We start from the raw sequence: 25,936 nt of genomic DNA on the forward strand, positions 1-25,936 counted from the left end.
AAAATCAACTAAGATACCGTAAGTATTTACGTAATTTCTCCAATTTAAAAATTCTGCATGAAGTTTATGTTATAGAATACATATAACAAAAATATTCGAGTTATTCACCGCTAATGTTCAACCGCTATGCGCCATAGCGTGCTAACAACTATATTTAATCAATGGTGAATCAATAACAAAGTTTAAAATTTAATGCAGAAAGTTCACGATTTAGAGGGTGGAAAATGCGAGATCAATGTGCTTTGATTGAACCATGAAAATAACTTGAGCTTGAACTTAACAAACTTATAATTATTTTGTCATTTGAAAGTTTCTCGTAAGGTCTGAAAGGTTAAAATAAGATTTTAATTTTTACAACATTACAGTATTACACTAACTGCGTAGTATAAACGCTATAAGTAACGTTCACTTTCAATGGATAGGAACAAAAAAAACAACTGTCTGAAAATTTTACCTTATGATTAGAGTCCCGGAAATTTCGCGGATTCCTCTGGCCTCAAGATAGAATTCAAAGTTATAGGTGTGCTCGACCCATGTTTACTTTCCCATTGGTTGATTTCTTAGCGAGAACATTTTTATCCTTGTTATTTGGCACTACCTGATTCGCTTACTTCTCTCCTAGCTGGACATCGTTGGCTCACGGTTGTAGAGGGGCGTGTCCAGATAACTACGGTCCAATCATGAACACCGTGCGACAGTGTGGAGGTTTGCATTCTAGCTTGCGACTAAATGAATCCGCGAAATTTCCGTGGCCCTACTTATGATGAAACATATAGGAATTCAGTTTTCTATATATGTAGTATAACTAGTGTTTAGAAATGGTTTTGACTTTCACTACGGGGTAGAAAATAGAATGAGCGGGTAGGGTTATAATTTATGTTAAGGATCAGCAGTATTTAGTAGGAAAAGAAATAAATTTCTAAACAGTACAACAAATTGTAAAACAAATCAAATTTATCAACCAGCAAATTCACTCAACTGTATTCATTAATATTTCACTTATTAACAAAGAGTGAATTTCACTTGTTTTAAAGTAATATCTATTGATTTTTATTTTATTATCTTGCCCTTTATAACTGATTCTAATTGCCTTCTATTGATTGCTCTGTGATCAGAGGTTTGGCAAAATTTATTCGAGCTGTTGCTTTTTCTTTCTGTTAAGGCGTTATTTAAAAATGGAAATATTTGCTCTGATATGTGTTCTCTTGAGACAGGTGTACGAGATGGGCTATGCTAAAGTTTGAAAATTGTGTACAATTGTCGACAGGAATGACTATCAGATGATATTCCAAAAACGTTCAGACTTTCTGGTAACCACTGTTAATATTTTTTGACGTGACAACGTCTAATAAATAGATGAACGCTGGCTGCACGCACGAAAAAGGATGACTCATTTTCCAGTTACGCACATTTTCCCGTTACGCTTTGTCTCGTTACGCGCATTGTACGCTTGCGCCAAATCTATTACTCTTCCACTCGATTGGAACAACCATCGATTTGACTTTTTCGAGGCACATTAAACTTGAAACACTCCCATTCGTTTCCTACTTTTCCTATCATTGTCCTATCCTTAACAGAATAACACAGATTGGAAGAAGTTAAATAGCAAACATGTATAAAAGTTATAGTTAAAATAATCTGTTCGTTAAAGTAATAAACATATTTGAATGAATGAGTGCAAATAAAAGTAAATTTATCAATTAAATTGTAGATTTCATTTCACTCCTTCTTTGTATCCATACAAAATAGTGATAATTCAATAAAAATGATTCAATTTTATTCATAAAACTATGCAATCATTTCATCAATGTCCGTAAACCGACTTTACAGACAACCAATTTTTTTTACTGATTTTTTGGATGTCGCTGATAAAACCTTTCATTCCGCCTAGAGTACACCATCAGTTGACATTGTCATGAAAATTGTTTGTTGGCTTGTTATCATACGGTTCCTGTACGCCTGCACGTGAAGTTTATCCTACTGAGATTACTACTTATTTGCTTTTCGGTCGGAATGACGTTCCGGCATGGCCATCCGCGAGGACCAATCACAGCTCGGCTGTGGGGGGGCTCTACGTAAATACTGTTACGTGTGGGGAAAACAGGTTTGAAAAGTACAGCCCAATCAATTAATTACAGTTTTATTTATTACTAGAGACCGGAAAAATTCGCGGAATCATTTCACGATATGCTAGAATCCAAACAACTGTACATTTATATTGCTTCTGTGATTGGCTTACAGTTTACCTGAAGGACTTTTAGCCAATGGGAAACCTTCAACCAAAAAAGTATCGAATCGCAAGCGTCCCAGTTGACAAGTGTCACGAGTCAATAGCCAATGAGCAAGTGGCATTTGCGGAGTATGTAGAGGGTTGTGGAGTCTATCCTAGAGGTCATCGAAAGCGCGAATTTTTCTTGTCTCTATTTATTACTAGAGACCGGAAAAATTCGCGAATTCATTTCGCGATAGGCTAAAATATAAATAGTTATACCTCAGTGCTGCCTCTGCTATTGGCTCACAACTCACCTGGAGGACTTTGGGCCAATGAGAAACACCCAACCAAAGCTTTATACGAATCACAGGCTGCTACTTTGGGACGTCTCACCAGACAGCAGCCAATGGGTGGGTGGCATTTGACCGAGTGTACGTAGAACTATGTAGTTCATCCTGGAGGTCATTGAACGCGCGAATTTTTCCGGTCCCTATTTATTACTAATATTTACACTATAAATTAAATTACAACACTTGAAATGTCTGTCCACAAATGAATAACTCCTTCGTCCAGTCCACAGTGTAGGCTACTCTCCCCACTGGAGATATCTCTACCGCTCGTCCCTTACCACGCACCTCTGTCCCAACACACTGCCTCGCACTGCTCACTCGTCTGTCGCACTACTCACAGTCCCCGTACACGAAGGGGAAGCCTTCATTTCACAGACGAGAGAGCCACACCCGAAGTTCCCCGATGTTCATGCTCGCTTTTTTGTTTACATGATTTCACAGTATCTTTAATGTATCTATCCTAACCAAATCAACCGTCCATAATGTTTTAAAGTATTGATAATGTAGCTAACCTAACCTAATTGACCATTAGTTATCATGAGTTTCAATGAACAAAAAAAAAAACCTAAGATGCACGATCGGACGTTCGGCTCTCTCGTCTGTGAAAAGAAGGCTTCCCGTACACGAATCCCGTCGCTTGTCGTCCGGTTATCACTCTCCAAGGGGTCACTTCTCTTCACTTCACTCTCCACTCCACTGGCTCTGGCGTGTTTTCAGATTCTTGAAAGCGCTTGAGGGACTTGCATCACGCCTTTACCTTCATTTCTCCGCCATGTAAAGTTACGGTCGCCGCTCAAATTTCACAAGTTGTCCTGTGCACGCCAGTCCAGAGGAGACACTGCGCTAGAAGCACCAGCGAGCGTCGCGCTTATCATCCCGCCTCGCTGACACGACACACCTAAGGACTAGGCGGGCCTCTACAACCCGTGCGACACGAGACCTTATAAAATTTTGAACAACTTTTTTACAAGTCAGATGACTCTGTGCTTTTTTCTTCGGCGTGTTCGGCGTATTGTGCACATTGCTAGAGACCGGAAAAATTCGCGGATCCATTTCACGACAGCCTGAAATTCATACAGTTATACCTCAGTGCTGCCTCTGCTATTGGCTCGCAACTCACCTGGATGACTCCGGGCCAGTGAGAAACACTCAACCGAAGCTGTGTCGAATCACAGGCTGCTACATTGGGACACCTTCGCAAGACAGCAACCAATAAGAGGGTGACATTTAACCGAGTGTACGTAGAACTATAAAGTACATCCTAGAGGTCATTGAACCCGCGAATTTTTCCGGTCCATATAGATTGCTTTCTCGCGGGGCCGTGTAGGTGCTTAAGAGGGAGGGAAGGAGGGAGGTGTTTCCGTTCATGGCGACCTTTTTCCGAAGCGGGCAGAGCTGCGGCGACTTGGCTAATCCTTCACGCGCGGTCATTGTTCGGCGCGCAAATTGGCCGATAAGCGAGCCTGGGTTTGGGGGGGGGGGGGGGGGGGCGGAAGTGGATGAGCGCAGTTATTTGTGCCCCGCTGCTATCGCTGGCGCCCCGCCCCGCGCGATAATTGGGCGCGCCGCTGTTTTAATTAACGCGCTCCTGTTTCCATCAGCGGCTAACAACTTTCCGAACGTCGTTTGTATCCTGTGCGCAGCTCCGCTCGTGGCTTTGTCCGGGGGGGGGGGGGGGGACTTTATTTTATTTTATTTTTTTCCGTTAATTTTAATTATTCGATTGCTTGTTGTTGTACCTAAAAGCCTGATGGGGAAAGGGTAGGGGGGGGGGGTTTGGGGGGGGGGGGGAAGCGAGTTCCTGCGGCCTTGATGTTCACGGAAAGCCGCGTCCACATCCGTCTATTGCAGAACAATGGCGTTTGCCAGAAAAAGCGTATGGCGAAACTGCGATAACAGCAGTTCATTCCGTTCCGCTCCAGAGCTCAACCAACGCAAAACGGTTTTGAATGTGTGGAATGCAAATTTTTTTTCTATAAATAAAAAAAATAGCTGCTGACTTATAATTCAGTGGAAACAACCATTAAATCAAGCGATGTTCGGGACTTTGTTGCGAAATTTGTGGGTTTCCTTCGCATTTGGACTTTCATCTATTAGATGAATGAGGGAACGTCTCATCAACTTGTGGCAAAAGAATAAGGGAAAAAATACACTTACCTTATGTTTTTACCATTTTTGTATTACTATGCTTTAGAAAGCCTACTCAAAATTACAATTCAAAACATTTTATTTTTGTTTTCGATTTGGTGCAACTTATACACAATTATGTGAGTGTTGAAAATATGAGTAAGAGCTTTTAATAAACCAGCAATTAGAATATATGGTGTACTTCTAAGCAGGGTTGGCTGATTTTAACCACCGTTTAAAACATTGTTTCAATCAAGTGATTTGTATAAAAAAATTGTTTTAAATGGATTATTAAATACAATTCCTGAATACATTTTAATGAAAGGTCTAATTCCACTCTAATAACAACAATAGTTTGCTCATTAATGTTTCTGGTGATTCACGAGAACAAACAATTACATACTAATCAAGATCTTATCATTTAAATTATCTGAATAAGTTGTAAATTATACCCAGATATATACTACTCTAAAATTAAATAAATTAGACAATTGTAGTCAAAAGAGGAAAAAAAAATTATTAAAGAATGTCTATTTTGTGGGAATCCCCGACTGCATTGTAAATCCTATTTCTATGAGAAACATCCATTCTATGGAGAAGCCTCCTCCTGTGGAGAAATACTATTTCTGTGGTTAAGTCCCAGTCAGATGTGCAGATTTACTGGATTTCAGTTCTTTAATGTTATAAATTTTCTGGTTCAAAATAAGTGGCAGAAAGCAGGCTGTTGTATGGCTTTCAATTGAACATGCTGAGAACCCAATTAGCTAATGTAATAAAAAAATCTGGTTGTTTGATTTTTTTTAAAAAAAATGTTTTATCCAACCCTGCTTCTAATATATGAGCAGTGCGTATTCATGTAAGCAGTAGAGTAGTTTTATGCTTTAATCGTTCTTTTACCGCTGTTAAACCCTGGAGGTTAGTCTACTGCAAAATTAACATGCGTGCAGAGAGAAACTTCGGGACAGCCCCAAGAAGTTCTGAGACGACCAGGTTAGCTAATTGTGCTATTTAGATTTGTGATTTACATTTTCAATGTTGGTACCCACTTTACTCTGTTCGAAATGAGGTTTTTTTTACAGGTAGTGCTTGGAATATTCAGACAGAAATATTCTTATAAAATAACAACATTTATAGAAAACAATATAAGCGCGTCTGGTGTACGTCTATTTTTTTTGTTAATTATGCAACAGTATTGAGCTGTCAAAGTAAGTATGTTCTCTGTAGCACCTGTCAAGAAAGTGACACTTTATGTTGAAAAGAGTGTATCAGTATCACCGTGCGCTAGCCAGGTGTGTTGAGGCGGCGCCCTGTCAGGCTGGATCTTTGGTCTACTACTACGTAAGTGGTCTACTGCTAGTTCTACCACTTTTTCCACTACTACTTAAGTGGCTGATTCGTAGAGACCGGAAAAATTCGCGGTTTCATTTCGCGATAGGCTACAATCCAAGTGCGTGTAACTTATTGCCGCTTCAGTGATTGGAACACAGTTTGCCTGAAGGACTGTGAGCCCATGAATGACCCTCAACGTAAGAAGTATCGAATCACAAACATCCCAGTTAGCAGGTGTCACGAGTCAGTATCCAATGAGCAGGTGTAATTTTCCCGCGTACCTACATAGTGGATCGTGGAGTCTATCCTAGAGGTCATCGAAACCACGAATTTTTCCAGTCCCTACTGATTCGTTATTGGAACAGATGTCTACTTTCGAACTGTGGCCAAATCCTACAGTCCGCGAATTCTTCCAGTCCTTATTTTACATTTCACGACGAACTATCGTTGTTGTAACCGACGAGACAACAGTTTTGACGGTGCGGTGTTGGAGATCTGCGCCGTTATTAGAGCAGTGTAATTACGTGGAAGTTGGCAGTGCTGGCAGGCTGGGTCCCTTCCCCGCCATGATCGCTCGATATGACTGCCCCCTCCCCTCCAACCCCTTCAACGCCTCCCCCCTTCACTACTTGCTTTCTTTCTCTCTCCCTCCCCTCGTCGCCCAGGTTGGTTTGCATGCAAATAGCGGAGACCAGCCCCGCAGACTGGTTTAATCAGCGCGTCGGATATCCCCGTGCGAGTTTTGACTGCGGGCGAATGAAGAAGTGTTGCGGATAGGGGAGGGGGTTTGGAAGAACTGTCGGGCAGTTTGTGCGTCTGTTCTGTAGAGACTGCTTTCGATGACCTCTAGTATAGATTCCACAACCCCCTACATACTCAGGTTAGATGCCACCTGCTCATTGGCTATTGACTCGTGACAACTGTCAACTGGGACGCTGGCGATTCGATACTTTTTTTGTTGAAGGTTTTCCATTGGCTCAAAGTCCTTCAGGCAAACTGTAAACCAATCACAGAAGCAATATAAAGATACAGTTGTTTGGGTTCTAGCATATCGTGAAATGAATCCACGAATTTTTCCGGTCTCTAATTATTGTGCATTTTCATAAAATTTTATGTAGGTTATAATTTATTTTAATTTTCAAAATTAAAATAGTAATTTGGCGTCGACTATGTTGATTCGTGTAGTACTTTAAGAAATTGGGTTGCCGATCTATGATAAAGTACTTTGGCCGTACGAGAAAGTCTTACGTTTTGTTGTTTAACACAACAAAAAAAGGAATAATTGTTTATTTCACCTGCAGTAGTTCTAAAATAGTTCATTAATTGTTAGCGCTTTCACTATAAATTAATTTTGAAAGAATTTTTTTTTGTTATATATTTTCGATGTTGTGGTAGTTTATTCGGTTTATAATTCATGCTACAAAGTTTTAACACACACCTTTTCCTGAAATATTTTCGTGAAAAGTACATGACCCTCTCTATAGTCCCTACAGTCAACTTGTTCACTAAGTTTTTCTTTGCTGAGCATGTTTCTCAGGTCCAATCAAATATTAAATATCACAATGTTACTTGTGCCTTTTTCATTTTATCTCTTGGCCGATTAAATCTTTTTCACGTCTGAGTAAGTTTGTCAGTCTTTAGTTGGTTTAAATAAAACTTGCACTGTAAGCGATTAATAAGGAGAATAGAAAAAAGTACAATTTTTTTTAATTTTATGAAACCTAGCCTTCCTTTTAAAAGGGTTAATATGAAGTGAATTTTTGTCTGTACCCAATAGTTATATGGCTGGTTTTTATAATAAAAAATACAATAAAATAATGAATTATTATATAACTTTTGATTTAGCAGTATTTTTTTCAGCTGCATACTTATGGAGATAAGAAGCAATCACTTGTTTATGAGTGCTTTCAATTAGAGAACTGATTAAGTAAATGCATTACACGGAGTATTTAAATGATAAATGTGACGTTAAATATTTAGATAGTTTTGTTTTTAGTATAATGTCTTATCCCATGAGTTGCCAAACAGTCGTATACAGAATGTCCTAGAACGCAAACGTCAAGCTGAGAACAGTTTATAGGTAGAGACCGGAAAAATTCGCGGATTCATTTCACGACAGCCTAAAATTCATATAGTTATACCTCAGTGCTGCCTCGGCTATTGGCTCACAACTCACCTGGACGACTCTGGGCCAGTGAGAAACACTCAACCGAAGCTGTGTCGAATCACAGGCTGCTACACTGGGACACCTTCGCAAGACAGCAGCCAGTAAGAGGGTGACATTTGACCGAGTGTACGTAGAACTATAAAGTTCATCCTAGAGGTCATTGACCCCGCGAATTTTTCCGGTCCCTATTGATAGGCCAACTAACTACGGTCTAAACATTATAATTAAAAATATCTGTCATAGTTTTTGAGTTATATGCATTTTTCAAAAGTTTTAAAATCCCCACACTTAACAAATTATTAGATAATGTGACTACGATTTTTTGCTACGCAGAAATAAATAACTCAACTATTGATAATAATTAAAAATTAAATCAAAAGTAATCTACTTTTTTTTTGGGGGGGGGGGGGGGCGAATTCTTTGCAGAACTTAAGACGGCAAGTTTTTTAATTGGGTAACTTTGACTGTTCAACCGTAAAAAATTCAACTAACTTGCTAAGTAAGCTTTTTTTTTTTACAGCATGAGTAGTCAAAGTAACCCGATTAAAAATATTTGTCACATAAGTCATGCAAATAATTTTCTCCTTATAGTAAAGAAAGTTTTATTTTATTTTTTAATTGTTAGCAATAGTAGAGTTATTCATGATTGCGTGGAAAAAAAATTGTAGTGCCAGTATTTAATAAGTAGATGCTGGGTGGGAATTATAAAACTTAAAAAAATAATACTATAGCTCTAAAAACTACATCACTTTGTTGATTTAATTTTTTTATTCAGAACCGTAATAAATTGGCATATCAACTTGATGTTGTACTGGGACCATCTGCATAAGTAATTCTACAAACTACAAACTTAACAACGCAAACGCTTCAGCTATTAACATTTTCTAGTGTCAAACCGTACTTAATTACTAGCTCGAAAGGAATTTTCCACACATTAAATATTAATTAATGGCGTGGAAAATTATATCTTTTTTTACTACTTTTGTCCGCTTTTGACTAAAAAAATTAAGGCACTTCTTGATAGTTTAACCTTTTACAAACATCAGTTGAACATCGTTCGTCTGGTAATCATCAATTCTAAACCCCTTATTATAGCAAAAAAATAAGCAACTTCAATTTCATCATCGTACCCTTCCAACTCATTAGCGACGAATGGCCTTTGCTCGTGGAGACTATTGTTCCGTACGAATTAACATTTCTACCTCACGTCGAGCACTTAGGTTCCTAGTCAACGGACGCTATCATCGCGAAGCTACAACGACCTCGGCGGTGCTTTTCAGGTGAGTGTCTTGTTAATTGTTCGTGGAATTACACGTTTAAGCGCCGTCGTGGGAAGAAAAAAAAAGGCTGCTGTGGGTGGAGTCCCGGATTTTATTTTTCCTTTCCTTCCACGATGTCCACGTACCGAAAATAATTTCGCTAATGGTGTTGGACGGCCCTTGGCGGGCTTTGCTCCGCTATCCCCCCCCCCTTTCCCCTCCTACAGCGCCACGAAAGCGCCACTGTCTTCGCAGGTCGCGAGGCGGCCAATCCACTCCGGCGCCGCCTCTGGCAGCCATTTCCATATGAAAGCTCCGGCCGGCCCATTACAGCTAGCTGCGCCGGGCGCCGGCTTCAGGAGAACTCGTCCCTTCCTCCGTCCAACACCCTCCGCTCCTCCAATCCCTCTCTCTCTCTTTCTCCATTGCTTTCCCTCCGCGGCTTCTGTGATAAGAATTAATAATCCATTTCCTCTCCGTCTCGGCAGAAGGGAGCACATCGCGAGGAGTCAGTGCGGCTGTGGACAAATTGACGACGCCTGGAACACCGGCAACACGCGTAGGAAATATGCTCTGCGGGCTGCGTGTGTAGCAGGCGGCAATCGTGCTTTTTTTTTTTACTCTGCAGTCTTACAAACATTGTAACTAAAAACCAGGCATCTGAATTTAAAAAATAAAATAAAATAACTGCAATGGATACAACAATTTTTTCTGTCTTTCCTGTCGGTGGTACAGTGAGTAAGTTTTGATTTTAAAATTAGTATTGATTGTTTGTCAACAGTTATCACCTGATATAAATTTAACCTAAAAAACGTTATTTATGAAGTTATCACACTTTTTAAAATACCAGTTAAAAGCATTATTTATTTTTCTGCCCAAGAAAAACTCTTTTACATTTCATATTCTTTGCTAGTTTATGATTGATGTTGTTAACAATAATAGTTTATGTATGTTTCTTGTACTGTTTAACCATTTTATTAACTTTAAAAAAATATTAAAGCCACAAAAATTAATATGTATATTTACTTTCCATCAATGCTTGAAGTAAGGACCTTAGCCATTTTGCCCCCACCCGCCTTTTCACATATTTTCTCCAAGGTTCTATAATTTCATGTAGAGCTTAACATCTGGTTGACACCAATGCCATTGGAGAAGTTGACGGGTGATGAGATGAGAACGGAGTATTGATAGAATGTATCGGTGGGGCAGATGGTAAAGACACAATAAAATCTGCAGTCTCGCAGCATTTTGTCTGCCATGTTTCCCTACTAGCGAAAAAACCTTGGGTTCGAACCTGCTGGGAACCGAACCTGTATTCACCGTGGTGGGAGGCACGCCATGGGGTGTTGGCCAAAAAATGTTGGAAACAAAGCAGGGTACTGAAGAGTGTTGAGTTAGCAGTGAGCAGTTCATTCACACCATGCGCGGCTCCAGAGGAAGGGCGATAGCCCCTTCCGAGCCAAAATTTTACTTCTTATTTCTTTGTAGGGTATATTAATGTTAACTTAAATACTTTCGTTAATGTGCTAAACTCTTCTTTCAATCAAATTTTGTACGAATTACTAAATGTCAGTATTTGAGAGCATATATTTGGTGAATATCCCAAGGGCAATGTCATGATCCTGTGTGTGAGCGCCCTGCCTGAGAGGTCTTCCTGGAGCCGCCATTGATTCACACGCGTGTTGTGAACGTGGTGGGGTTCATTCCAGACGGCGACCTGTACACCGGCACGGTGGCAGACTTCTCCAGCATGGACCCCATCATTTACCGCGAGCCGCTGCAGACGGAGCAGTACGACTCCATGAGCCTCAATGGTGAGTAGTCTGCCGTCCTCTGCAGGATCTTGTCATCGCTGTTCAGGAAAACTACAAATCAGGAAAGAATTCCCATCCAAACCTTCAAGATTTCTTGACACAGATCAAAATATACATATTCTTAGCTAAAATAATCGGGTCGTTACCACGACGCCGAAATAAAATAACGCCGAATGTCAAAATTGACCACAACGCCGACAGCTAGAAAACTGCTGTGTACCACAACGCCGAAATAACAACTGAATGAATTTGTGTGTGTTTCTTAAATGTACCTTAATGCCGAAATACCACAATCAAACCTAACCTTACCTTACCTAACCTAACCTAGTGTAATATAACCTAACCTAACTTAACCTAGCCTATCCTAGCCTACCCTAACCTAGTCTAACCTAACCTAGTCTAACCTAACCTAGTCTAACATAATCTAACCTTTGTGGCAGTCCTGCAATGACATTTTTCGGCGTTAGTGTATTTCGGCGTGGTGGTAATTCGGCGTTGTGGTACACAGCAGTTTTCTAGCTGTCGGAGTTGTGGTCAATTTGGCATTTCGGCGTTGTGGTATTTCGGCATTATGGTTTGTCCCCAAATAATCTATACTTAGACAAAGATCATTTTTCTGGATTCAGGATTTATCAATCATATTATTTAAATTAGCCTATTAGAGATAGTAAATAGGATATGAAGTTAGTTTGCTGTGTTGCAGTTTTTCAAGTGTTGTTTTTCATGCTTTATTAAATTTTCCTATGTTTTTTTTTGTTTGAAACTCCATAAATTAGTTTTAATTTATTTTTCATACTCATCAGTTTGCTTATCGGATAAATTCATAATACTGCACTAGTATTTATTCCTGTGGTATTGATCATAAACCTGCGTGTCTGGTGTGTCATAGTAATTATATTTAATTTCATCAACTCTAATATTTAAAGGATGTTATATCGTTATATGTCATTTATTAATTTAGCTTTAGATAAGTTGTTTGTGCTGCTGAAAGTACGTCTACTAACTTATGTATTTTTATTATTGATGATTTCAGCTCCAAACTTTGTAAGTTCACTATCCCAGGGAGACTTTGTATATTTTTTCTTCCGTGAGACAGCTGTAGAGTACATCAACTGCGGAAAGGTATGACAATAGTGTTACTTTGGTTTATATTTGTTTGTGCAGCTTGGTAGCAATGTTATATGTAGTTTCATATTCAGATTTATTTTTACTGTCAAAATGTCAGATGTTTGTCTGTAATAAAGAAAAACAGACTTATTGTAATTGTTTTGCAAATGTGTATTTGGTTGTAGGTTTTATGTGTTAAATTTTTGTCATAATTATAACAAAAGACCAAAAACTATGATAAAAGCCATACTAACATTGTATGTGTATTAAGAACACATAATAGTTGCTTATTTACCCCCTAAAATTGTAAGTCGAGCAATAACTTGTGCCAGAAAGTAAAAAATTATGTTAATTTAACACTTTTTTAGTCCAGGTACTGATAATATTAATCTCATGTGTTATAAATCACCTTTAAAGGCCCTCAGATAGCCTTATCATCTTGAAAAGTGCCTTTTGGTTATGACATAATGTCAATGTTCATTTCATCATCAAATACACAAATGCACTTTTAAATGTCTCCTTTGGTCAAGACCATTTTCTACATCCCTTACTATTTGCCTTTTGTTGCTAACCTGTATAATTTTATGTTGGTTATCAAGAATTCCTGCTATTATCGCAACATAATTCAGCATGGCGGATTAGTCAGCACAGATTTAAAAAGCAAAATAGGCAATTGGCTTTTATTTTAATTTTATTATGCTATAACTTAGTTAATGTAGTATTAGTATTATATACACTGCATGAGTGAAAATAATATAAGAATTTTTTTTATTTAAACAGAGCTTGAGAGATCACAATTCATAAATAAAAACAAACACCCAATTTTCATCAGGAGGTTTGGACTCATAGATAAAGATTATGTTTTAACTCAAAGGATACGTGCGATTTAAGCGGATGACAAGGAAACATAGCAACTAATTTGAACCACACCGTATTGTATTTACCCGAGGATTATAGACTGGAGAAAGTTGATAATTATGGTTGATCTCGCATATGATCACAATCACCAAATACTTACAGCTTTAAAGTGCATTTTTTCAGTGATAATTTATCTTTACAAATACTACCATTTTTTTCTGTTTAGTTAAATTATGGTTACAAACTGATTAGACGTATTCATGTTGTTTGATTCTTCATTAGATAACAGATTATAGCCTATGATTAAGAGCATAGGTGTATCAGGTGGATTGGGGGGGGGGGGGGTAGGTTTTTCCCTTTGGAATCAAAAGCCCCTCTGAGGGGTCGCTTGCACTTGCAAATTAGTAACTGTAAAATAATAATAAACATTATCCCGTGGGCCCTCCCTGGGATTTCCACAGATTTTCACCCATGCTTAGTAGTGTAAGATGTGTAAGAGACAAGTTTTTTTTATTCAGTGAAATTTCTTGTATGTAGTGGTCATAGAATAATTATTATTGAAGATTGTTTAATTTAAAACTAATAGAATCAATCACTGATTTGTTCCAGGCATTGGCCCAATTCATTTTTCCACTTAGTTATTTTAATTACCTACTACAAACATTTTATTTACTTATTGGTTCTTGGCCTGGAGTTATCTTCATATTTTATTATATAACTAGCCATGCACCCAATATGTTTTCCTGTCCTCATTTTTAAAGACTTTCTAAAAAAAATGCTAATAAAACTGACTTTCATTTAAAACAGAAAAGCCTAAACACCAATTTCCATATTTCCAACTTCAAAAATGACAAACTTCTTATCAAAAGGTAATAAGTAGGCACACAAATTACGAAACAAACTCAATAAATTTGTTTTTCTAAGCCAAGAAGTCAAATTAAAATAAAATCTATAGAAAAAAAACCAAAGAAATTTAGTTAAGTTTTTAATATCCAAAACACAAAGCAAAATCAGTAAATCTGTACATCCTAGACAAGTAATTTGATTGTTAGTTTGTATTCGTAAATTTGCTTAATTTTGTTACTGATGTAAACTTACAAAAATACTTCTGTCATTGAGGTAAACATTCGAAAACTTCTTTGAACTCTTTTTTAAAATCAACAAATAAAGCTCTATCTTTTGATTTTTCTATGAACAGTACTAAGCTCAGAAGACTCCTAAACCTTTAAATGAAGATATCCTTTTCTTCCGTGAGCCGATTTTGATGAAATGTGTTGCCCCAAGCTACGTCCAAGTTACCTGTTAAAACACCATGAAAATTTGAAATAGTTTTGGAGATTAGTGTGTTCAAACAGACAGACATCCTGACAAAGTTTTTAAAAATAGTTATATTGTATTCTGTTACACTCCCTATATCACCCATAATCAGTTTTTGGCAAATATTTTCAGTGTAAAGACACAGCGGTTCTACAGTTTTATTATATTATAGATAGATTGCCCTATTACAAGAGTGCATAAAAATTGGGTACTTTTTTATGTTCTATGATTCTGAGTATGGTCAGTGTGTTGCACTTAGTGTAGCTAGACTGATAGTTTTACAGTTAAAAGTACAAAACTGTTTATAGCTATATGCTGAAATATAGATTTCTTAGATATAAATTTGCATTTTATTTTAAAGTGGAATTCTACCCATAGCCAAATTCTGTTTTAGAGGGAAAAGGGAAGGAGATATGAGTTTTGCGTCCCGGCCACCAGTGTTCAGAAGGCATCAGATTTGGAGGGACCTGCATACTTACTGTGACCCGTAGCCCCTGGCGAATTTGAACTGGCCGAATTCTACCTGCTCCTTTTAATTGGGTGCCTCGCTGCTGTTTTTTTTCCCTTTAAATTCAACTTGCAAATTTAAATTTTCCTCACAGTATAGTACAACCAAATAAACAATGAAAGAGGGTCTAGATTTCTGTTTAGTATAGTTTATGTTGATTTTTCTTCCAGCCAATCATTGTGCTATTTTCTAAATGTGGTGTAACTTTCATTGTAACAACTGTTTTACAGCTATTTTACTTACTAATGTAAGTACATAACTTTATGAGCTGGAAATTGCTAAGTGTACTTTTGAAATTACCACTTTTTAAAGGAATTTTTTTTTTACATTTTGGTTTTTAAAATATATTCTGAATCTATTGGCCCTTTTTAAAATCTAAGCAGGAAAATTCCTGGGCTGTTGTACGAAAAGTCAAAAAATTATTATTATTGATGACTGTGATCTGGTACGTAGTGAAGAATCAAACAACATTGAAAAATTGTCTTTGTTACATATAACTAGAGACCGGAAAAATTTGCGGATTCATTTCGAATTCAAACATGTGTACAATTCTGCTGGTTCTGCTATTGGCTCGCAGTTTAACTGGAGCTCCTTGGGCCAATGAGAGACTATCAACCAAAGAAGCGTTGAATCACAAGCTACCCAATGGATACGCCTCACAATTTATTACCCAATGAACACGCGTGTTTACTTGAGAAATGCAGAGAATAATGGAGGCTATCCTAGAGATCATTGAATCCGCGAATTTTTCCGGTCCCTACATATAACATGAAATAATTTTAACAAGTAATTTTTTCTGGTAGTGCAGTTACTAAATTTTGACATCCTTTCAAATTTTTTGGTGGAAACAGCTGCATCTAGATCAGTTCAGTGATGATGGTAGGCTTCTGCAGAGTCATGCACACAGGTGTTAGGAGGGTGACTGCTCGGACCTGCGACCGTGACAAAGTAACTATTGATGACCACCAGTGGTTGGGGAGGGGGGCGAAGGGTCTGGTCCATTGTGATGGTAAACATCTGTCTCGCATTGTTATGGTTATTGAGAAGGGGATTTGTCAGAGTTACGTGCGACAAGAATTGTTCCCCTGCAGGAAGTGGGCTTTGCTGCGTGTAACTGTTGTCTTTTTTTCCTACAATCAGCTTACAATTTATATCCATCACATTCACTGCCACGGTGTGACAGCCAGGTGTTTTGGCCGCGGATTTCCTGTGCTTATTCCAACATTCATTTTATTTTTTTTCATTTCTCTGATTAGAATGGAGTGTTGTATATTCATGAAACATTTTAAGGTTAAGATTTGTTAATTATGAAAAAACATTTTTTTTACTGCTTTAATGGTTTTGGTGTGTTTCTATGATAATATTTGCTTGTGGATTATAAAAAATTTTATTTTTCACGCTGTTATGTGACATACAAATATTTTTACAATAAAAACTATCTATTTATTTTTTTGTTACATTTCCTTGATGTTTATTTGGCCAGGTGTAAGTATCAAGTGTTTGTAGGCACCATAGATGTTGATAAAATTTTGCTACAGCTTAGCCTAGCCAGCACTGTACATCTAAGTCAGTGGCAGTCATATGGGAGGAGTAATAGAGGCGAAAACCCCTTCCCTTAGAACTGAAAAATAAAATGGACATTTTACATTAAATTATCTACTCTAGTTGGCACCAGAAGTCAGTTAAATTTTGTTTTAAATTTAGTTTGTGCAACTCTACTGATATCTGATAGAAACACATAGTTTTGATGATGACCTTTCACGACATCAGAAATTCATTAGATATAACCTTTTTAAGTTTATGTAATTTTTCGAGATTTACGACTCTCCATTGAGGTAACTGGGAGGTATTCACTGACCCGATGCTGAGCTCGGTGCTGAAGTGCGGTGTGTTTCCGCTGCAGGCGGTGTACTCGAGGGTGGCGCGAGTGTGCAAGCTTGACCGGGGCGGGCCCCATCGCTTCCGCAATCGCTGGACGTCCTTCCTCAAGTCCCGCCTCAACTGCTCTGTCCAGGGGGACTTCCCGTTCTACTTCAACGAGATACGTGAGTCCCGTCTCTCTGCTGTTTGGGCTGGCCTCCGATTTCATTGCCAGGGGTCCTGGGCTTAAATCCCTGGAAAATATGCGACTATTAGTATTCATTAATAATGTTTGCAGGCTTTCACGGCCATTCCATTGTCTGAAGTAGCTTGGCTTCTGGGTTGGGGCCGTGTCCTAGGCAAATAATTTACCTTTTGAATTATTCGCCTAGGACACGGCTGCAACCCAGATGCAGCCAAGCTACTATTAGAATTCATATTGTTCAACCACACATTATATTGCCAGTATTTGGTTCTGGAATAGGAAATTTAAAAAAAAGCATCATTACTATAACATTAAAAAAAAATATGTAAAATGTGTATAAAATACTCATGTCATCTCACGTGATGGTATATGGTAGCCAGAAGAGATGAAACTGGGACCCTTGAAATTAGAATAATGTCAATTTTTTTTTTCCTAAAATAGCTGTATGGAAATGTCACTTAAGTATTAAATTTGGAGAACACGTAATTTACTATCTCAATTTAACTACACATTTTCTGTAGCTCGTTAAACTAGCATTTCCATGGTGACTATAAATCTGTGCTATTTACCCATTTAATTATTTTTTGACTGTAGAGAAATACATCAGAGAAGACATGAAGTAGGTGTTTATGGTAATACTGTAACTATTATCTAGTACATATAATATTTTTATTGTATGTATACTCATTTCAACCTTCAGCTACAATAAAATTAACATGGATAAAAAAAAAATTGAAATGGCTTTGCTCACTTCACTTGGGACATGCCAGATTGAACTGTAGCACCTATGCTGTATGACTGCCATAATGAACTTGGCATTTAATATTAATGGACAATAGTTATTCTTCATGATGTGGAGTCAAAGTATCCACAGGTCACAAATGTCTTGAAAATCATGGTTGCTGAAAATCACGAAACTTTAATTTCTAGCAGCCATCTGCTAACTTACATTTTATTTTTTGATTCATCACTTTAGTTTAAAGTTGCATGTGTAATTTGTCTCTGAAAATGTTTGATACATTTTAAAACTTAAAAAGCTGTATGTTCCTACAAATTGTATAAACGTTTGCATTGCATTTCCTCATTCTTGATTTTGGTTATGTTTGTATATTTAATAATCACCAATATATAAAAAAAGTCGTGAAAAAAAATTGGAAAATTATGAATAATTCTTGACATTGGTTAATTATGTATTTGTAGATAACCTGGAAGTGGAATGTCTGTAAATTATTTTTTTTTCGTGATAACGTCTTATAAATCGATGAACGCCGGCTGCGTATACGAAAAAGAGTCGCGTTCCGCCTGAGCCGAGCGTGCGAGAACCGGCCAACCACCGTGCGAGAAAATCTTCTATAATATCAAACAGGTTAAGGCGGGCCTTTTTAACTAATTGTTTGTGATAATATTTAAACAAATTATTTAAATTAAATTTTGCAAAATGTAAATAAAATTTTAAAATTAAAAAGTATGCAATTTTTCATCAATGTTTTCTTATGACGTTATCACGTAAAATTATTGTCCGTAAACCGACTTTACAGACAAACCCCCCCCCCCCATCCCCTTTTTTTTGTATGCTTTAAAGCTCACTGCGTTAAGAAACTGTTGCAAGGCCATCCAAAAAATTTTGATTATTGAAAATTGTGGTGTAACCACCTCTAATTAGATTTTTTTTCCAGCAGTGCTTGAATTTACTCATAGTTTGGTGAATGACACGCGTGAGGTGGAAGTACAAGTGTGGCACAAGCGAGGGTGGTGTGTGGCACGAGCGAGGGCGGTGTGTGGCACGAGCGAGGGCGGTGTGTGGCACGAGCGAGGGCGGTGTGTGGCACGAGCGAGGGTGGTGTGTGGCACGCGCGAGGGCGGTGTGTGGCACGAGCGAGGGCGGTGTGTGGCACGCGCGAGGGCGGTGTGTGGCACGCGCGAGGGCGGTGTGTGGCACGCGCGAGGGCGGTGTGTGGCACGAGCGAGGGCGGTGTGTGGCACGAGCGAGGGCGGTGTGTGGCACGAGCGAGGGAGGTGTGAGGCACGAGCGAGGGAGGTGTGTGGCACGCGCGAGGGCGGTGTGTGGCACGCGCGAGGGCGGTGTGTGGCACGCGCGAGGGCGGTGTGTGGCACGAGCGAGGGCGGTGTGTGGCACGAGCGAGGGCGGTGTGTGGCACGAGCGAGGGCGGTGTGTGGCACGAGCGAGGGAGGTGTGAGGCACGAGCGAGGGCGGTGTGTGGCACGAGCGAGGGCGGTGTGTGGCACGAGCGAGGGCGGGGTGTGGCACGAGCGAGGGCGGGGTGTGGCACGAGCGAGGGCGGTGTGTGGCACGAGCGAGGGCGGTGTGTGGCACGCGCGAGGGCGGTGTGTGGCACGAGCGAGGGAGGTGTGTGGCACGAGCGAGGGCGGTGTGAGGCACGAGCGAGGGCGGTGTGAGGCACGAGCGAGGGCGGTGTGAGGCACGAGCGAGGGCGGTGTGAGGCACGAGCGAGGGTGGTGTGTGGCACGAGCGAGGGCGGTGTGAGGCACGAGCGAGGGAGGTGTGAGGCACGAGCGAGGGAGGTGTGAGGCACGAGCGAGGGCGGTGTGAGTCACGAGCGAGGGCGGTGTGAGGCACGAGCGAGGGCGGTGTGTGGCACGAGCGAGGGAGGTGTGTGGCACGAGCGAGGGCGGTGTGTGGCACGAGCGAGGGCGGTGTGTGGCACGAGCGAGGGCGGTGTGTGGCACGAGCGAGGGCGGCGTGTGGCACGAGCGAGGGCGGCGTGTGGCACGAGTGAGGGAGGTGTGAGGCACGAGCCAGGGCGGTGTGAGGCACGAGCGAGGGAGGTGTGAGGCACGAGCGAGGGCGGTGTGTGGCACGAGCGAGGGCGGTGTGTGGCACGAGCGAGGGCGGCGTGTGGCACGAGCGAGGGCGGTGTGTGGCACGAGCGAGGGAGGTGTGAGGCACGAGCGAGGGCGGTGTGTGGCACGAGCGAGGGAGGTGTGTGGCACGAGCGAGGGCGGTGTGTGGCACGAGCGAGGGCGGTGTGTGGCACGAGCGAGGGCGGTGTGTGGCACGAGCGAGGGCGGCGTGTGGCACGAGCGAGGGCGGCGTGTGGCACGAGCGAGGGAGGCGTGAGGCACGAGCCAGGGCGGTGTGAGGCACGAGCGAGGGCGGTGTGTGGCACGAGCGAGGGCGGTGTGTGGCACGAGCGAGGGCGGCGTGTGGCACGAGCGAGGGCGGTGTGTGGCACGAGCGAGGGAGGTGTGAGGCACGAGCGAGGGCGGTGTGAGGCACGAGCGAGGGCGGTGTGTGGCACGAGCGAGGGAGGTGTGTGGCACGAGCGAGGGCGGTGTGTGGCACGAGCGAGGGCGGTGTGTGGCACGAGCGAGGGCGGTGTGTGGCACGAGCGAGGGCGGTGTGTGGCACGAGCGAGGGCGGTGTGTGGTATGAGCGAGGGCGGCGTGTGGCACGAGCGAGGGCGGCGTGTGGCACGAGCGAGGGAGGTGTGAGGCACGAGCGAGGGCGGTGTGAGGCACGAGCGAGGGAGGTGTGAGGCACGAGCGAGGGCGGCGTGTGGCACGAGCGAGGGCGGCGTGTGGCACGAGCGAGGGCGGCGTGTGGCACGAGCGAGGGCGGTGTGTGGCACGAGCGAGGGAGGTGTGAGGCACGAGCGAGGGAGGTGTGAGGCACGAGCGAGGGCGGTGTGTGGCACGAGCGAGGGCGGTGTGTGGCACGAGCGAGGGCGGTGTGTGGCAGGAGCGAGGGCGGTGTGTGGCACGAGCGAGGGCGGTGTGTGGCACGAGCGAGGGCGGTGTGTGGCACGAGTGAGGGCGGTGTGAGGCACGAGCGAGGGTGGTGTGTGGCACGAGCGAGGGCGGCGTGTGGCACGAGCGAGGGCGGCGTGTGGCACGAGCGAGGGCGGCGTGTGGCACGAGCGAGGGCGGCGTGTGGCACGAGCGAGGGCGGCGTGTGGCACGAGCGAGGGCGGTGTGTGGCAGAGTCGACGACGGAGCTGATAGACGGCCTGTACGGCTCCGTGCCGGCCCAGCTGATCTACGGTGTGTTCACCACGCCGCCCAACAGCATCAGCGGCTCCGCCGTGTGCGCCTTCTCGCTGCGCGACATCACCGACACCTTCGAGGGCAGCTTCAAGGAGCAGACCCAGCTCAACTCCAACTGGCTGCCCGTGCAGAGCATCAAGGTTCCTGAATTACACAGTTCTCGATTCAACAATTTAATATCAAATAATTGTTTTATTTACTCTTTATAAACACACACACCAATTAGAACCTATTTAAAAAAATTTAATGAGAAACAGGTTACTTGTATAAAGCTGAAATGTTTTAATGATAAATTTTTATTGGTTTTTATATGCAACAAATAATATGTGATTATGATTTAAAATATTCAAATTTCTAAATTTTTTGTGTATAATCATTTGGATAAACAAAATATTTTTTAAAATTCAAAGTTTACTATATTTTTCAACAGTTTTTCCTGGACTCCTGTGAAGTGTGAAAATAGTTTTTACAATTTGTTTGGATTAAATTCGAAAAATTATTGATATTCATTTTGAAATTAAAAAAAGTGTGTGAGTCTTCCAGTACTGAATAATGAAAAATTTATGTGTTCTAATGTTAATGTAGAATACTTTAAAATAATGCCAGGTGGGATAAATACACGCAAATTGTGTTTTCAACTATATTTCTGGACACGAATCACACATAATTTCCAAAACACGCCGCTAGATCTGCTGTCAGAGCAGTGGACTATTGAATCATTCCATTTAAATTTTAAACTATATATTGAAAAAAAGCAATAAAAGCGAGTATGACTTTAAAAAATACTTAACCACAGCTTTGGACCTCATTTTTGACAAGGAATTTTATTAAAATACGGCCCATCTTGCAACAGTTAATAGGTACTATAAAGTTTCCCTTTGTGTTTGTGAACTTTGGTTGCGCCATTCCCCACAGATGACATTATGGTTGTTGTTAAGCTTTTATGTTCCTTGACTTACGTAGCATTCACAAAATTACTCCCACCAAGAACCAAGATGTTACACACATAAAAAAAAAGTTATTGTAGAGTTCTCAGTATTGCCAGTTGTAAAACTTTCTGAGAGGAAAAAAAAAGAGAATCTCAAATATTAGGCAGTATATCTCATCTTGCTCAAATCAAATAACTCTTATTTTTTATTCACTTGAGCTTATCATCTTGTGGACAGCGAGATCATTAGAGCTGGTAACACACGACATAGGCTAGCTTGATATTTTGGGGGAGGTATCAAACTTGCCCTTTAATAAGGATATATCCCAGCATTTTCTTCAAGGGAATTAAAGACCCCATGGACCACCAAAACCAGAATGACCTGATCTGGGATTATAACCCGGTTCTTCGCAGTGAGAGTCCAGAGTCTTAATACTGCGCTGCCTCTATTAAAACAATTTATTTGTATTTGAATTGGTTTTCAATATAGTAAAACAAGTTGAATAATATGCTAAATGGTTTGAAAATTTTAAATTTTATAATTGTGCATAAATTAATGCTTTTATTAATGCTGACAAAATTATAACCATTCAGGTAATTTTATTGTGTTTGAATTTTTTTTTTTTTTTTGTATATGAGTACGTGATATAATTTTTACAAAAGTTCCTAAATTAAAGTAAATGAGTGTTGATGTGGTAGAATGAAAATGCAGTGGGGCTGTCAGAGGATGTGGTTTCAAATCCCGGTCTGTAGTTTCCCGAAATCACCCCGTGCAAACACCGGGACGGTCTCTCCACATACGTGCTCTGTGTGGTCTCTGAAGACCTCACTGTCGACAAGATGGTAAATCTGAATAAAACAAAAACAGATCTGTAAGGCTTGCACGCACCCCGTCTGTGACGGCAGGTGCCAGACCCGCGACCGGGCCAGTGCGTGAACGACTCCCGCACTCTGCCGGACCTCACCCTCAACTTCATCAAGACTCACTCGCTCATGGACGAGTCCGTGCCGTCCTTCTTCCGCCAGCCCGTCGTCATACGCACCAGCTTCCAGTGAGTTCAACTGTAGTTACACCTCGGCTTTCATTATGAACCCATGCTTGACTTGCTGTACTGCTGCCACCAGTATGGCCACACATTGGAGTGTGCTAATAGGCAGGGGCGCAACAACAGGGGGGGGGGGGAAGGGTATTTTGCCCCCCCTCTGAAACCTTGAAGTGGGGGCAAACGGGGGCAAAGAAAGTGCTGTGTAATCAATTTTTAGATAATAAAACTGCTTAAATAGCACCATTTTCAACCTTTAAATACAAATTTTCCCGGGGGAGGAAAATAGGGGGGATCGATGATTCTTTATAAAAAGGTATATTGCCCCCCTTTTGGAAATTTAGTTGTTGCGCCCCTGCTAATAGGTCAGGTATAACTACAGCACTTTTTATCGTTTTAATTAGTCTGTGGTACATGTTATGTTAATGTAGTACTTCCATGATTAAACCACTGTTTTATGTATAACCTTTTAACTGTTTCATTGTTTCAACCTGATTGGAATTAATCGTTTTCGTTGGAAAATGTGCCTGCCTTCAAATGTTTTATTCTGTCAGTTATCAGTGCAACATGGGCGTAGCCAGGTTTTGTGGAAGAGGGTGGCCGAAGTTAGTTATAAGAATGTATATTTTGGCTAAGCCTGTTTCTGGGGATTGCAGCGGAAAGGCTGTGGGTTCTCCATTGGAAATATTTCAAAAATATGATGGTGGAAAAACTCATTCTTTGGATACATGATGACCATTCAGTGCTTCTTCGAAACATGAAATTCTTATATGAATATTTACACTTACGGAAGGTAGATCTTTACACTATGTGCCTCTGCTTATGGTTTTTAAGTGCTAATACGTGTTTAATGTCACAGCTACTCTTTCATTTGCATATTCAGTTACCAGAAATTGAGCCATACTTGACTCTTTAAATCTAGTTAATGAGATGTATTATTATTGAGAAACCTTGTGGATCTAGGAGGAGGAGTGGGGGTATTGGCACCACCCTGTCCCTCCCTGACTTCTCCTTGGTTGTTAAAGAATTGTTTGGTTAGTGGCTGAATGTAGGTATACCAGAGATGGTCCACTCAAATACTATCAAACCCTTAGTATTCGAAGGATTCGATATTCTAGGAAAAAGATCCGAAGAAAAATATTAAAGGAAATAAAGTAAATTCAAAATTTAACACTGATAACATCTGAAGTTTGCTAGGTCAATTTTTTTCTTCATACCTAACCTGTTACCATATTGAGTACTTTTAACATGTCATTTTATAAATAAAATGACAAAATGTATTGATTATGGAAACATATTTTGTGAAACAACCATTTAGAAATTTTTAACACCATAGTTAATAATTTTCATTTATTGTAAATTATTTTATTTTTGACTCTTGAAACCTAGATTCAGTTTTGAGGGTATATTCAAGTTATTCTCTAGGATTTGTATTAAAGAAAATTGGGATTCGACCCACCACTAATGTATACTCTTCCAAAGCTAAACCACATGATATTCATCGTGGTAAACATTTTTTTTTTGGGATCATATCTAGTGTAACTTTGCAAACAGACTATGCAAATGTGAAACATTAAGTTTGCCCGCAGCAGTTGAACCACAGGAGGGGGAGGGAATGTTGTAGAAGTTCAGTGATCAAGGGTGCTCCTACGCATACGCCTGTGCTACGTAAGCATGTTCACCTTCTCAGTTACAGGTTCACGCAGATAGCAGTGGACCCCCAGATCAAGACGCCTGGAGGAAAGGCCTATGACGTCTTGTTCATAGGAACAGGTATGCTCTACGCAACAATTTTCAGTACTACATTACATTTGGTCATAATGAACTGTGTGAACCAAATAATTATGTGGTTGTTTATTTGTAATAAATATACAAGAACTATTTGTGTATTACACAAGATAAACTTGTGAAAAAATAAAAATACAAATACTTTTTTAACTTAGATATCACGTGGTAATGCATCCTGACAAATTGGCAGCAACTTGCAGTTGAAATGGGTGGCTAATAAAATACGCCTATTTTAATTTCATGTAAACTAAAGAAGGAAGGATTCACAGTGTCTCACTACCAACTCGTGGATGCTTCACGGGAGACGGGCTGGCACAACGAGCAGACAGCAGAGTGTTGAGGAGAGTTAGTTGCCCCTCCCACCGCGTCGATGCTACTGGCGGACGGGTGTTGCAGACAACGGCATGGTGATCAAGGCGGTGAACGCGGAGTCGGCCGACAGCACGGACCGGGTGAACTCGGTGGTGATCGAGGAGATCCAGGTGTTCCCGCGCCACATGGCGGTGCGGGGCCTGAGGGTGGTGCGCGATGCGTCTCTCCCGGAGGGGCGCCTGCTGGTGATCGCAGACAGCGAGGTCCAGGCCCTGAGGCTGCACCGCTGCTACAGCGACAAGATCCTGTCCTGCAGGTGGGAGGCTCTCTCTCTTACAAGCCACGTCATTCGTTTAGTTTTCATTTAAGGATTTAGATATAACAATACCTCATCGCAACATATGCTTAAACAATAATTTTAAAATAAGTAAAGCATGGTAAGAGTTTGTATGATATAATAGACCGATACATCGATAAAATATAAATTTTTTTTTTCTGGTCGATATTATCGGTATAATCCAAGCGACATATCGAAAGACAGCTATAGCGATGTGTTGAAAAGTTTCGCCATCCTTATTTGCAGCGGCACGTTCACTTGCCGGGCGATACCTCTCTTCCTTTTAAGTTTCAACTCAAATATTTTTTCTAAACATATATGAACGAAGTTGACATCTGGGGAAATTATACGTGATTATATTTAGATGTCTTGCTGGCCGTGTACCTGGG

General features: G+C 40.9%; 1 protein-coding gene across 2 annotated transcripts in view; it reads left to right on the forward strand.

Moving 5' to 3' along the window:
* Positions 1–25,936, forward strand: part of LOC134530171 (semaphorin-1A) — a 745,950-nt gene that overhangs the window by 708,289 nt on the left and 11,725 nt on the right. Inside the window, exons 7-13 of one of the 2 annotated variants that reach the window (XM_063364808.1) lie at positions 11,154–11,258; positions 12,292–12,380; positions 16,952–17,093; positions 21,077–21,279; positions 22,974–23,119; positions 24,801–24,883; positions 25,295–25,526. In XM_063364808.1, the coding sequence (XP_063220878.1) occupies positions 11,154–11,258; positions 12,292–12,380; positions 16,952–17,093; positions 21,077–21,279; positions 22,974–23,119; positions 24,801–24,883; positions 25,295–25,526 (1,000 nt within the window). The remainder of the gene's footprint in view (positions 1–11,153; positions 11,259–12,291; positions 12,381–16,951; positions 17,094–21,076; positions 21,280–22,973; positions 23,120–24,800; positions 24,884–25,294; positions 25,527–25,936) is intronic. The other variant, XM_063364809.1, reaches the window with a different exon arrangement.

This window comes from Bacillus rossius, chromosome 3, assembly GCF_032445375.1.
Source record: "Bacillus rossius redtenbacheri isolate Brsri chromosome 3, Brsri_v3, whole genome shotgun sequence".
NCBI classification, from domain to species: Eukaryota; Metazoa; Arthropoda; class Insecta; order Phasmatodea; family Bacillidae; genus Bacillus; species Bacillus rossius.